This window comes from Myotis nattereri (assembly GCF_964212035.1).
Source record: "Myotis nattereri genome assembly, chromosome: 16".
NCBI lineage: Eukaryota > Metazoa > Chordata > Mammalia > Chiroptera > Vespertilionidae > Myotis > Myotis nattereri.
The window spans coordinates 48,794,144-48,807,353 of record NC_138091.1 but is presented as its reverse complement, the minus strand read 5'-3'; the positions used below and the strand labels follow the sequence as shown (position 1 = coordinate 48,807,353).

General features: G+C 42.4%; 1 protein-coding gene across 2 annotated transcripts; it reads left to right on the top strand.

The window, feature by feature from the left end:
- Positions 1–7,071: 7,071 nt before the first annotated feature.
- On the top strand, positions 7,072–11,747 carry KRT24 (keratin 24; the record flags this gene model as incomplete). Of its 2 annotated transcripts, none has more annotated exons than XM_081109827.1 (8): positions 7,072–7,683; positions 8,448–8,530; positions 8,912–9,068; positions 9,331–9,492; positions 9,591–9,716; positions 10,030–10,247; positions 10,631–10,743; positions 11,402–11,747. In XM_081109827.1, the coding sequence occupies 8 exons, from the start codon at positions 7,072–7,074 to the stop codon at positions 11,503–11,505; spliced, it is 1,575 nt and encodes a 524-aa protein (XP_080965953.1). The 2 variants fall into 2 exon arrangements, with proteins under 2 accessions (XP_080965953.1, XP_080965954.1); XM_081109828.1 differs by having other exon boundaries at positions 10,676–10,743; positions 11,402–11,505.
- Between the last annotated feature and the right edge of the window lie 1,463 nt (positions 11,748–13,210).

Below are 13,210 nucleotides of genomic sequence, written 5' to 3'. Positions count from 1 at the left end.
AAATGTATTCATGTTGCTGTGGAACCAATCTCCAAAATTCTTTTTCTCTTGCAAAACTAAAACTCTGTATCCATTAAACAACTCCCCACTGCCTCTCCCCCAGCCCCTGGCACCACCACTCTGTTTCCTGTCTCTGAATTTGACTACACCAGCTACGTCATATAAGTAGAATCATACAGTATTTGCCTTAAACACACACACACACACACACACACACACACACACACACACACACAACCTTTATTGACTAGCAGAGGTGAATGGAAAAATCTAAAGTACAAAGGGACAGAAAAACAGGAAGCAAATTATTACAGGGGAGGATTCTAGATTCAGTGTCTATATAATGACCCCAGTCATAACATTAGTTATCAGAAGTGGGTACAGGTTATTTTCTAAATGGCTTTAAACAAAACAGAAAAGAAAAGAAAAAACCATGAGCAGAGGTAGACTAGGGAAACTCCAGACTTCAGTATCTGCAAATAACTCTCTAACATTGGTTAGAAGTGGATTCGGATCCCCTTCTCCAGATATCTTTAAAATAAAGATAAAATCAGTATCATCTTCTAGTTTCACAAGATTTGATTCTAAAGAGGGAAATTGGTATCATTCTATCAGACTGAAAGTCAATCAGAAAGTCATACTCTTTGATCTGATGCTAAAACAATCTGTCTACAAGCTTTTAGACATTCTCTGATTGAGTAAACGTGTTGCTGAGATACAATAATGTGTACATGAAAGACTGTTATTTACGTTTTTCTTACTGACAGTAAGAGTATCTCATTTGATATCAAAATAAAAAGAAGACAATAACCTGAAAACCACAAACTTCAACGACCTCAGAAAGACGCTTACTGAAATAATCATAGAGAAAGGCAAGTCAATCTAAACCAATACTGGTGCTGCAGCTAATTTCAACTTTAAGAGAACAAGACAAACAAAAAGTGACACGTCTGATGGGAAATTTCCCTCACCATATTACATATTTTAATGACATTTGTGAATCTGTGCCCTGCAATTGGGAAATCATGAAGCAAATTTAATAGAATTGCTCCTTCAGAAAAGAATTATCAGTCAAAACCTCTGAAAGAGTCAAGCTGTCATTCTGGGAATAACTGTAGGGAGCTGATATAGGGTTAAGCCTCAGACTGACCTGTAGGCAAAGTCACAAACAATTCCCAGCTTAGAGGGCACAGTCCTCTTAGCATAATTAGGCTTGACTTTGTGACACTCCCTAGATCTTATCTGGGAAGCTAATGGGCTGAGGAAGTGCAGGAAGTATAACCATGGTGTAAACAAGTGAAACTCACAAGAACAAAAACAAGTGAAACTCACAAGAACTGTGTAAACAAGTGAAACTCACAAGAACTGTGTAACTAATGGAAACCACTACCTTGTTTACCTCTCACTATAAAATAAAGGCTCAGCTTGCCTTGGGATCTCTCTGTGGCCTCAGCCAGGCACAGGGAAGATCCACGGAGACTAAGGAAAGCTAGAGAGTTTTGAACGCTGTCTCCGTGTAAAACATTCTTCGCCGACTCCGTCCACACCTTTGGGAACCCCTGGACCCGCTGGGGCTGGCCCCCAGCATATGGCGCCTGAACAGGATTCCCCTAGGTAAGCCCCCCCACACACATTGAGAACCCCCGCACTCGGGACGGATAGGACTCCACCATAGGGTGCTGCAGACCCCCCTATAGACAATAAGTAGGGTAAGAAGGTGGATAGTACAGAACATAGATTGAGAAGATTTGCCATACTTAGTCTAAAGGAAAAAGACTCTGTATTGATCTTTAAACACATATGCTTGCTAGCAGAGGAGTTAAGGTTACTCCTAGTCAGACGGAACGTTTTATACAAGTGTGTCCATGCTTTTCTGAGGAAGGAAAGGTGCTGGAAAGGTAAATGTAAAGGCATGGGAGAAGGTAGGCCCAAGGAGCCTTATCCTTAACCCCACTGCAGCCTTTCCACCCCGGGAAAGTCCAGGATTGGCAAGCTCTCCCTGGGGTGATAGATAAGGACTCAGGTAATAGCGGAAAGTGCCAATCCTACTCTTAAAATGGATATAAGGGAGCATTTGGGGGTTTTCTTTTTAATGCCTGCTTTGGATTGAGTAAATGCATTTTACTTAGTTTTAACACATCAAAGTTAGCTCTCCAGATCTGTAAGTAGGCTGGGAACGTTTTCTTAACCAGGCTAACGGGGCAGGATTTGGCTTTAAAAAAGTATATTCGGCTTTTAAAAAAAAGTAAGAAACTTTATGATAAACTATTGATGTGCATGCTTAAGGAGTTAAAGTTTCAGAAGGTAATCTCTTACAGTTTTTGCATGTTACTATAGAACATAACCCTTTTTTTTTTTGAAAGAGGTACATTAGATATTAAAAGTTTGCCAAAAAGTTAATCAAAACTTGAAAAATAAAAAAAAGAAAGAAAGAGTGCCATGGTCACTTCAATGTGGTTTCTTGTTCAAATTAATATCTTAGTTTGTATTTGGAATCTAAAATCTATAATAAGAAATGAAACCCTGCTGCTGAGTCCGCCTCTGGTGTGGAGAGATTCAAAGGTGGCAGGAGAGGGCAGAGCTATAAGCTCTCCCGCAATGAGATTACTTAATGTATTGTTTAAAAATTACCGGAGAACATGTCGGGAAGTGCAAAGTTTGGCCAAGATAACCTTGGGTGCTAGCCATAACTTTGGAAAGCGAAAAAGGAAAAAAAATTTAAAATGTCTTTTTCTATTAAGCATGACTTTGGGAAAAATATGCCATCTGAGTCATTTGCTGAAACTTCCCCCAAAGCATGATGTGGGGAAAGCGAAGAAGGGAGCACATGGCGATCCAATATGGATGCCTCCTCCCCAAGTATTCTAATTTAAACTCTTCTCATGATTGAAAAGTTTTACAAAATTTAAAAATGCGTCTGGGATTTCTGTGCATGTGTAAAGAGAAACTGGCTTGGAACTAAGGCGCGCATCGTCCGATTTTGGACATTTAGATAGAGTTTTGAGCTGAAATCTCTTTCCAAATGTACAGAATAAAACCCAAGACTGATTATTTCCCAAGAAAAATGGCAAATTTTACCCAAAGGAAAAAAGATGCTGGCTAGATTCTAGCAACAAGATTGGTATATTTCCATAATAAAGAACAGTTTTTAAATGCTAATGAAGGGTGTTGAAAAGTTAACTTCAAGGCCGAAAAGGAAATTCAGTAAAATTGTCTGTTACAAAAATTTGCTAAAGAGTATGCCTTAAAATAATAATTTGGATTTGAATCTCAAGAATTATTGAACTATATTAATTATAAAAATCTAAGTAGCCCAGGTAAAAGACGGCTACACTCTTTAATTAAGGCTGGCTTCCCAAGGCAATTTCTAATGGAGGAAGGGCTAGCCTCCCTTCCCCCAACAGAACAAGCAGGTAGACCAAAAATTTCCTGCCAGTGGCAACTTCTAAAGACAGGCTTGCTTCCCAGTTTCCCATCCTTGGGAGCAATGGCAGCCTAGGACTTTGGGAGTTTGCTAAATTGCTAAATCTGCCTCATGAAAAATCTAGAGGACAGAATTAAATCTGTTGGTTGATTATGTCTTGCATTTTTGAAGTTTATTCTTAAAAATGTTATTGATTGAGAAATGCTAAATATTTAACTTGCCAGCTAAGAATTTAAAGTTCTGGTTAAATAAATTGGGAGAAATCATATAATTATAGTAAAATTTCAACATTTGTCTGATTGAAAAAAGAGGGTAAATTCTGTGATCCCAACCAAAATTTTTATATGCTAAGATCAGTTTCAATTTAATTGATATCTCTTAATAATTATAAAAGGTATATAATCTTTAAATCATATATACACATATATATTTGATGGTCTTTCAAGTTGGATTTCAAAACTATAACCAAGGAATGACTTTGGGACATTTCATGGGCCCTGGAATGTTTTCAAAAGTTTATTTTCTCTTCTTAAAAGATTTATTAATAAAGCCAATTTAATATACTTGAAATCACATGGAAAGATTTATCAAATATAAATTAATAAATATATTTTAAGTTTTTGCCTCTAAGAGAGGGCAAATCAAGTTATTTTGTTTGATATTTCTTAAAATGCAGCAGAATTTTAAGATGCAATTTAAAATAGCAAAAGCTCCTTGTCGCTGCATTTTAAATTAGGCTGCAGGTGGGACAGCATTTGCACCTCGTGAATCAGACATAAAATTTTACTAAATTTACTAACTGTACCTACTATAAGAAGCCAGTATCTTTGTAAGCAATTGAATCCTAGTAAAGTAAAATTCTTCTAAAAAAGGTTACCGAAGGCTTCCCATGATCCTTCTGTATATGCGAATAAGCCGAAAGGGAATGCTGTTTAAACATATTATCTTAAATTTAATGAAAAGGAGAAATTTTAAAATTTTGAAATATTTTCCACTAATATTTATAGGATACTCTAATGATTTGCTGTTAAAATACCAAATCTGAAAGTACAGTCACAATAAATGTTTAATGATTTTGACTTGTAATACATGGCCTTGCGGCACTATCAGTCAACATCCAGGAAGTAACCCTGTAGATTACTTAGTGTAAAAGAAAAAGATTTCTTTTTAAATTGAAGTTTTCCAAGTCTAACCCAGCAGGAGGAGGACGAGTCAGACAACAAGCAGCCCTGAGCTGGAACCACCTGTCCATTGGAAGGATCGCATGTGCCTCCTATTTGTCTGTCCTTATGTCCCAGCTTTGCCCCACATCTCCTTTCCTTTTTCTTTTTTTAAAAATCTGACTACTTGTTTGCTGGTTCTTTGGCCTTTCTCCTGCTCTCCTGAACACAGCCTTTTCTAGAATCTCCCTACCCTACTGATCCAGGAAGGGCACCTCCCTTTTCTGCTGTGACTGGGAGTGTCTGGTATATGCCCCATATGTGGAGTTGTCTTGTACCAAGAGCCCGACATCCTGGGCTGAGAAATCCCTGTCCCGGGCCCACAGCTGTTGCCTGAGTTCTCTGTTCTTGCTGAGGTCACGGTGGCTGGTACCATGGATCTGTCTCTCGCCCAATGGTGTAAGCTGGGCCCTCTCTGGAGAAGAAACCTGGGTTTCCCAAGATATGTGATCAATGCCGGGGCCCCGCCAGCAGGCGAGGGGATCCCAAGGCAGTTGCTGGGCATGGAGGCCACAGGGGCATAGGCTACCAAGGAGACAGAACTAAACCTCACATCACCCTACTTGGCCCAGAGATGGCTGGTAGTCAACGACGGGTAAGACTCCACAGGGTGGGGCAACCTAAGACAGGCACAGCCGGGGGCCAGTAGGAGAGAACTTGGGGTTCAACAGAGGTGGGGCACAGATCCTCACCCCCCCAATTGTGCAGGGGCTTGAACACTCGCCCCTTCTGAGGAAGGTCTCCTGCCCCCATGGCTGCTTCTCGCTTCCCATGTCCAGCCCAGATCGGGACCCAGATAACAGAAAGAGACTTGGCCCAGCTCAGATTGGGAACAGAAAGAGACTTGGCCCAGCTCAGATCGGGACCCAGGTAAAGACAGAGACTGGCTGACAGCAGCTGCCCTCTCACTGCAACAGGACTTGTTTCCCATTTCTACCTTGGACCACAGGGAAAGGTGCAGCTGAAGGAAAGGGCTATGTCAGGATGCTGCCTTCTTCACTTTCTTCTTCCTCTTTTTTTAAAACACTTCCATGCCTTGTAGTTCTTTTGCTTTCTCTTCTTTTTCTCTCTACTACCCTCCATTTCCACCTCATCCTCCTCCTCCCCAGTATCATCCATTTCAGCCGACCCAGAGGGCACAGTTGACTCCTCCCCAGACACCGACACCATCATCAAACACGGCCCTGATGGACCGTTTGATCCAGCCGTACAACATGGTGACACTTCGGGAAGCCCGTCACCAGTGACATCGCCCGCTAGCCAGATCAACAAGGACAACCAAATCACTGACTTGGGGTCAGCTGAAGAAGTTAACAACTGAGGCCCTGCAGATGGTAGAAAAGCAAGAAATGGAAGCTACTCTCTCAGCCAAGTCAGAGGACTCTTGAGTAAATTGGCAAAAGAAACTTTCATTTGGTAGAAAAATGTTACTGTGCTTTGATTTCTCACTTAGTGCTGTTTTGCATTGCCATTGTTTTATTATTATTACTAGTTTTAAAAATGTTATGTTCAAGTTTTAAAATGTTTTGGGTTTTGCATTGGCATTGTTTTGTTGTTGCTTTAATAGCCAGAGTTTTGTTCTTGATGTTTAAGTTTGATGCTTAAGTTTTACTGTCATTATGGTAGCTTAAAAACTCTCATTATAGTAGCTTAAAAAATAAAAGAAGGGTGAGATGTAGGGAGCTGATATAGGGTTAAGCCTCAGACTGACCTGTAGGCAAAGTCACAAACAATTCCCAGCTTAGAGGGCACAGTCCTCTTAGCATAATTAGGCTTGACTTTGTGACACTCCCTAGATCTTATCTGGGAAGCTAATGGGCTGAGGAAGTGCAGGAAGTATAACCATGGTGTAAACAAGTGAAACTCACAAGAACAAAAACAAGTGAAACTCACAAGAACTGTGTAAACAAGTGAAACTCACAAGAACTGTGTAACTAATGGAAACCACTACCTTGTTTACCTCTCACTATAAAATAAAGGCTCAGCTTGCCTTGGGATCTCTCTGTGGCCTCAGCCAGGCACAGGGAAGATCCACGGAGACTAAGGAAAGCTAGAGAGTTTTGAACGCTGTCTCCGTGTAAAACATTCTTCGCCGACTCCGTCCACACCTTTGGGAACCCCTGGACCCGCTGGGGCTGGCCCCCAGCAAATAACTTATTTTTTTTCCCTTTGCTCCACCTTGTTGGTATTTCCTTATTATAGTAAATGCCCCCAGGCTCTGACCCAGCTTCAGAAAAAGCCAGCAGAGTGGGTGCAGGAAAAAGACATTATCCAATTGTGGATTAGCAAAACTGTAATCAGGATTAAGAAGTGACACAGAAAAGGAACACCCTAAAAGGGTGCATATAAGGGCCAAGGAGGCAGCCTGCAAATACGCTCTTCACCTCTCCGATTCGCCTGGACACGCTCAACCTTTGCAGGAGCATCATGTCTTGCTCATCTCGGATCTCCTCCTCCCGGGCTGGAGGCAGCAGCTCTGTCAGGGTGTCTGCTGGTGGCAGCAGCAGCAGCAGATGTGGTCTGGGGGGCAGCTCTGCCCGGGGCTTCCGAGGAGGAGCCGGCAGCTGTGGCCTGAGCGGGGGATTGAGCGGTGGCTTTGGAGGGGGTTTTGGTAGCTGCTCAGTCGGGGGTGGTTTTGGAGGAGCTTCAGGCTCTGGACTTGGCTTTGGTGGAGGTTCTGGATTCGGCGGGGGTTCTGGATTTGGCGGGGGTTCTGGATTCGGCGGGGGGTCTGGATTCGGTGGGGGGTCTGGATTCGGTGGCGGTGCTGGTGGAGGCTTCTATAACTATGGCGGTGGTTTGGGTGGCGGTACTGGCGATGGCGGGCTTTTCTCTGGAGGTGAAAAGCAAACCATGCAGAACCTCAATGACCGCCTGGCCAATTACCTAGACAAGGTCAGAGCCCTGGAGGAGGCCAACGCTGATCTGGAGAACAAAATCAAGGAGTGGTATGACAAGTATGGGCCAGGGTCTGGAGATGGTGGGTCCAGAAGAGATTACAGCAAGTACTACCCAATCATTGAAGATCTCAGGAATCAGGTAAGACCCTATCCACCGCTGAGCTTCTATTGGTTTCTTTTGCTTTTATTCAGAACGTGTACAGTAATGAAGATTTTAAGCCAAGGAATTTTTTGAAAACATAGTTGCTTCTTGAATATTTAAAATGGGAGTTGGTGTGTTTTAACTATGACAGTTCTGCAGATTGCATCTAACCACATTAATCTTCTGTTTGCATCTCAAATGTGAGTATTTCTACATAAGAGTAAAATTTATACAATGACAGACAGCTGGTTAACATGTATATATGAGTTATGACAATGAGTCAAAACTAGCTTAATCTATTTCATGATTGATTCTGGCAGGTTGACATACTTTAGAGTCTTGCTAGATTTAAATGGTCTTTACAACCATTTTTCTTTCTAGAAAATCTGGTGCAAATATTACGTAAGAATGTGGTGGACTCTAAAGTACCTTGCCACCGTCGCATGGAAATATATATTTTTCAAGACTTTTTCAAGAAGTGGAGCTCATTTTTCACACTATTTTCTGGAAGAGCTCATGGAATAACTGATTTTCCAAAGCAGGGGAAGTCTGCAGAGGGCTGTGTTCTATGCCTCGTCCAGTAACTACAAGCTGTTACCTTTCCGCAGAAAGATGTAGCCCAAATACACCCCGATCATCAGTACAAGTGCCATCACTAAGCAAGTTCTCAAAGCTAACTCAGCGGCTTCTACCCAACAGGCGGGCATGCGGACGCAGGTAAGAAGCATCCACGATTCATTCCCTGTTTTTGCCTTTTCTAGATCATCACTGCCTCTGTTGAAAACGCCGGGATGGTGCTGCAGGTTGACAATGCCAGACTGGCTGCGGATGACTTCAGACTGAAGTAAGGAAATTGAAGACTTGAAAACAAGTGCTGTGGGAAAAGTGAAATTCAATCTGTTTGCTTAAGTCATTCTAATTTTTTAAAACACCTTCTAGGGGATCAAGACCTAAATTCACAAACGTCCCAAATGTAAATTTTAAAAACCATCATCCCACCAACAAGGAAAAGAGAGTAATGAAGGACTGACGTTTCTGGCATAAAAACTATTAGCCAGCAATAGAATTAACATTGGGGTTTTTTTTTCTTTACAAGGGAAAAAAACCCTAAGATTAGTAGCCTTCGTTGGTCAAATAGCTCAGAGGAGAACACTCCTTGTTGAGTATGTAAGATTGGGTGCACTCCTTGACGTGCACTGCCCTGTCTTACGGCTGCCCCTTCCAGGTATGAGAATGAGCTGTACCTCCGGCAGACCGTGGAGGCCGACATCAACGGCCTTCGGAAGGTCCTGGACGAGCTGACCATGACTCGCTCCGACCTGGAGATGCAGATTGAGAGCCTCACCGAGGAGCTGGCCTACCTGAAGAAGAACCACGAGGAGGTAGGAACACCATCCACACTATTAAACCACTCTGGCCTACCTGTTCCCCCCATAGCCATTCTATAAAACAAAATAGTATCAGCTGAATGGATTTCCAACTCCTGTGACCAAGAAAAAAAGGAATAACGAGCAAATTATAGTTGAATTTGGTGGGGGGTATCTTTCCCCTTCAGTGTCTTAGTTTCAACTATGCATTTTAGGAAGTCCATTGCTTCTCTGTTTTTATCACTCCGGTCTTTTTTTTTTTCCCCCTTTATGCTAGGAAATGAAGAATATGCAGGGAAGCTCCGGAGGGGGTGTGACGGTAGAAATGAATGCCGCCCCAGGCACCGACCTGACCAAGTTACTGAATGACATGAGGGCGCAGTATGAGGAGCTGGCTGAGCAAAACCGCCGGGAGGCCGAGGAGCAGTTCAACAAGCAGGTAGGTTATCACCGCTGAGCGGCTAAGCCTGCGGCCGCACAGAAGCCATGGCCGCTCCTTCCGTCAGCCCACAGTGACTGCATCTCATTTTTATTTAGAGTGCGTCCCTGCAAGCACAGATCTCCACCGATGCCGGGGCAGCCAGTTCCGCCAAGAATGAGATCACAGAGCTGAAACGGACCCTGCAGGCCCTGGAAATTGAGCTTCAGTCCCAACTGGCCATGGTGTGTGCAAAGCGCTCTCCAAATTCTCCCACAGGGACCTAAGGGATTCGGTTTGCCCTCTGTGCCAAGATGTTCCACTTGGCACATAGTGAAAGAAGCATTAAGGAGGGCAGTATCGTGGTCATAGAACGCATAAAACTTTCCAAGTAAACATATGCTATTTCCATAGATTTCATTTTTAAAAAGTAATACCAACAAAAATTAAGAAATATAGCTTGCAATTTGGTGAGGGTGAACGTCTCCCGGTACATTAAAAAATGTTGTGATTTTCTTTTCATCATGAATTTATTTTATTTATTTATTTTGCTCTTAGAAAAACTCCCTGGAAGGGACCCTGGCCGACACGGAGGCTAACTACATGGCTCAGCTGTCGGAAATTCAGATGCGGATCAGCAGCCTGGAGGAGCAGATCTGTCAGATCCGGGGTGAGACCGAATGCCAGAACGCCGAGTATGAGCAACTGCTGGACATCAAGACCCGCCTGGAGATGGAGATCGAGACCTACCGCCGCCTGCTCGATGGAGAGGGAGGGTAAATGAAAGTCATGAACGCGCTAAAAGGCATACACCTCAGTGCATTTATGCCATGAAACCAAAAAGGGGCCTGGGGGTCAAACGACCCTTTCACAGGGGTTGCCTAAGACCATCGGAAAACACATATAATTACATATTGTTTTTGTGATTCATCACTATGCTTTAATTATGTTCACTTTGTAACAATGAAATTGGGGGTCACCACAACATGAGGAACCTGTATGAAAGGGTCGCGGCATTAGGAAGGTTGAGAACCACTGATTTATGAAGTCATAGTGACGGCCCAATCAAATGACATCTACCTTCATCACAGAGAGCCCTCTGTATGGAGTTTTCCTGCCTTTGCAACATGCAAAAGAAAACAATTCTTTTTTTCTCCAGTGGTTCCAGTTTTGGAGGATCTGACTTTAGAAACTCAGGATCCAGAAATATGGGGTCCAGGGATTCCACATCTGGTGACTCAAAGTCTGGAAGCCATTCTAGCCAGGGAAGAGGTAGGTACTTCTTTTAATGTTCATAATTTATAATTTAAAAGCAAAGACAGCCCTAACTGGTTTGGCTCAGTGGATAGAGCGTTGGCCTGCAGACTCAAGGGTCCCAGGTTAGATTCTGGTCAAGGGTATGTACCTTGGTTGCGTACACATACCCAGTAGGAAGTGTGTGGGAGGCAGCTGATCAATGTTTCTCTCTCATCGATGTTTCTGACTCTCTATCCCTCTCCCTTCCTCTTTGTAAAAAATCAACAAAATATATATTTTTTAAAAAGCAGACATGTTTTGCTTGTGATATTAAAAGTATGTATACTGTTGCCTGGCTGGTAAGGCTCAGTGGTTGAGCATTGACCCATGAACCAGGAGGTCAAGGTTGGATTTCCAGCCGGGACACATGCCCGGGTTTCAGGCTCGATCCCAGTAGGGGGCATGTAGGAGGCAGCCAGTCGATGAGTCTCTCTCATCATTGATGTTTCTCTCTCTCTCTCCCTCTCCCTTCCTCTCTCTGAAATCAATAAAAACGTATCTTTAAAAAAAGTTTAAAAGGATAAAGTATATACTGTTGTTTACATAACCTTACCCAGAGAGAACATCATTTATGAATGCACTTGTATTTCTCCAGATCATTTCCAGACTGACACTGTGATTCTATGATTTTCAGATCCAAGCAAGACGAGAGTGACCAAGACCATCATAGAGGAGGTGGTGGATGGCAAGGTCGTCTCATCTCACGTCAGCAATATCTCTGAGGTGAAAGTCAAATGAGAAATTTCCAGATCTTTAAGAGTGTCTTTCAGAGAAAAAAATCTAAAGGACACACAGGAAGACATCGCATCAACCTGCCCCCCTTTCTGGATAATTTCAGGGAAAAGTTTCTGTACAGAAATAGATGACTAACCAATTTTCCTGCAGCCTCTTCTTTTCTAATTAGAATGCTCTTGAAAAAGTTGAAATGACAACTTTGCTCTAATTGCTTCTGTGCTTCAATAAACTTACTTTTGCAAGTTAATTAAGTCATTGCTGAATTTTTTTTTTACGAAATTTAATATTTTACCTAGAAATGAAGCTGCCAGTTATGATCTAGCTGCAGTATTACGTTACTGATATTTTATTATTTTTTTATATTATTTATTGATTTCAGAAAGGAGGGGAGAAGGAGAGGAAGATAGAAACACCAATGAGAGAGAATCATTGATAGGCTGCCTCCTACAAGCTCCCCACTTGGGACCGAGCCCACAACCCCGGCATGTGCCCTTGACCAGAATCGAACGTGGACCCTTTAGTTCACAGGCTGATGCTCTATCCACTGAGCCAAACCAGTTCTGCTATCTGAACCAATAAATAACCCCTTTTCTTAAAATAATTGGATTAGGTAGTTGTCATTTGGAGCCTGAAGAACCCTAATATATTTCTGGTCAATGCAACACCCCCTTGACCGGAATTGAACCCAGACCCTTCAGTCCACAGGCTGATGCTCTATCCACTGAGCCAAACCAGCTAAGGCTTAATTCAGTGATGGCGAATCTATGACACGCGTGTCAGAGGTGACACGCAAACTCATTTTTTTGGTTGATTTTTCTTTGTTAAATGGCATTTAAATATACAAAATAAACATCAAAAATATAAATCTTTGTTTTACTATGGTTGCAAATATCAAAAAATTTCTATATGTGACACGGCACCAGAGTTAAGTTAGGGTTTTTCAAAATGCTGACACACCAAGCTCAAAAGGTTCGCCATCACTGGCTTAATTCATTATTTACCATCATTTTCTTCATAAAAATAAAGATTATAGCTATTTCCTATGTGGGCATTTTTAATACCATCACCTTAGAACTCAGTGAAAACTGAAATTAAACCTCAGTGTCCCTAAATCTATAGCCAATAGCTGAGCCCACAAAGAAGGATGCCATTACTAGCATTATCAATCTATAATTAGTTAATGCCTAGTTTCTTAAGGTCCATCACTGATAAAAAGAAATATGACCTCTACCTTCATCAAGAAGGCTACACTTCAGATGGAGAGGAAGCTAAAACACAAAGAAGACAGCAAACACTAAAGGGTATTCACAGCGAAGGGCTTCATTCCACAATATTCACCACAAGTGCCACAGGAATGACATTGTGTGGCTGCAGGACATTTAGGAGACTGGTCAAAACAGAAGTCTTGGGAAGTAAGGTGGGATATGTGATATGGTGCCAGATTTCTGAAAACCTTGAAAGCCCCAAAGAGAAGAGATGCTCAGATACTTGTTGCTGTGCCAAATCTAGCCACACCTCTAGCCAAAAACTGTCTCTTAGCCAAGGTGGTGTCTCCTTTCCCCACTCTCCACTGCTGAGGTCTTTCACGCCATGGGTGGTCCACATGGCTCTCTTGTCTGCTTGGAATAACGAAGCGAGTTAAAGTAGGGTAGGAGGCAGTATAAGGTCAGTCCCAGGAAGAAACAGATATAAGACAAAGCCAGGCTGG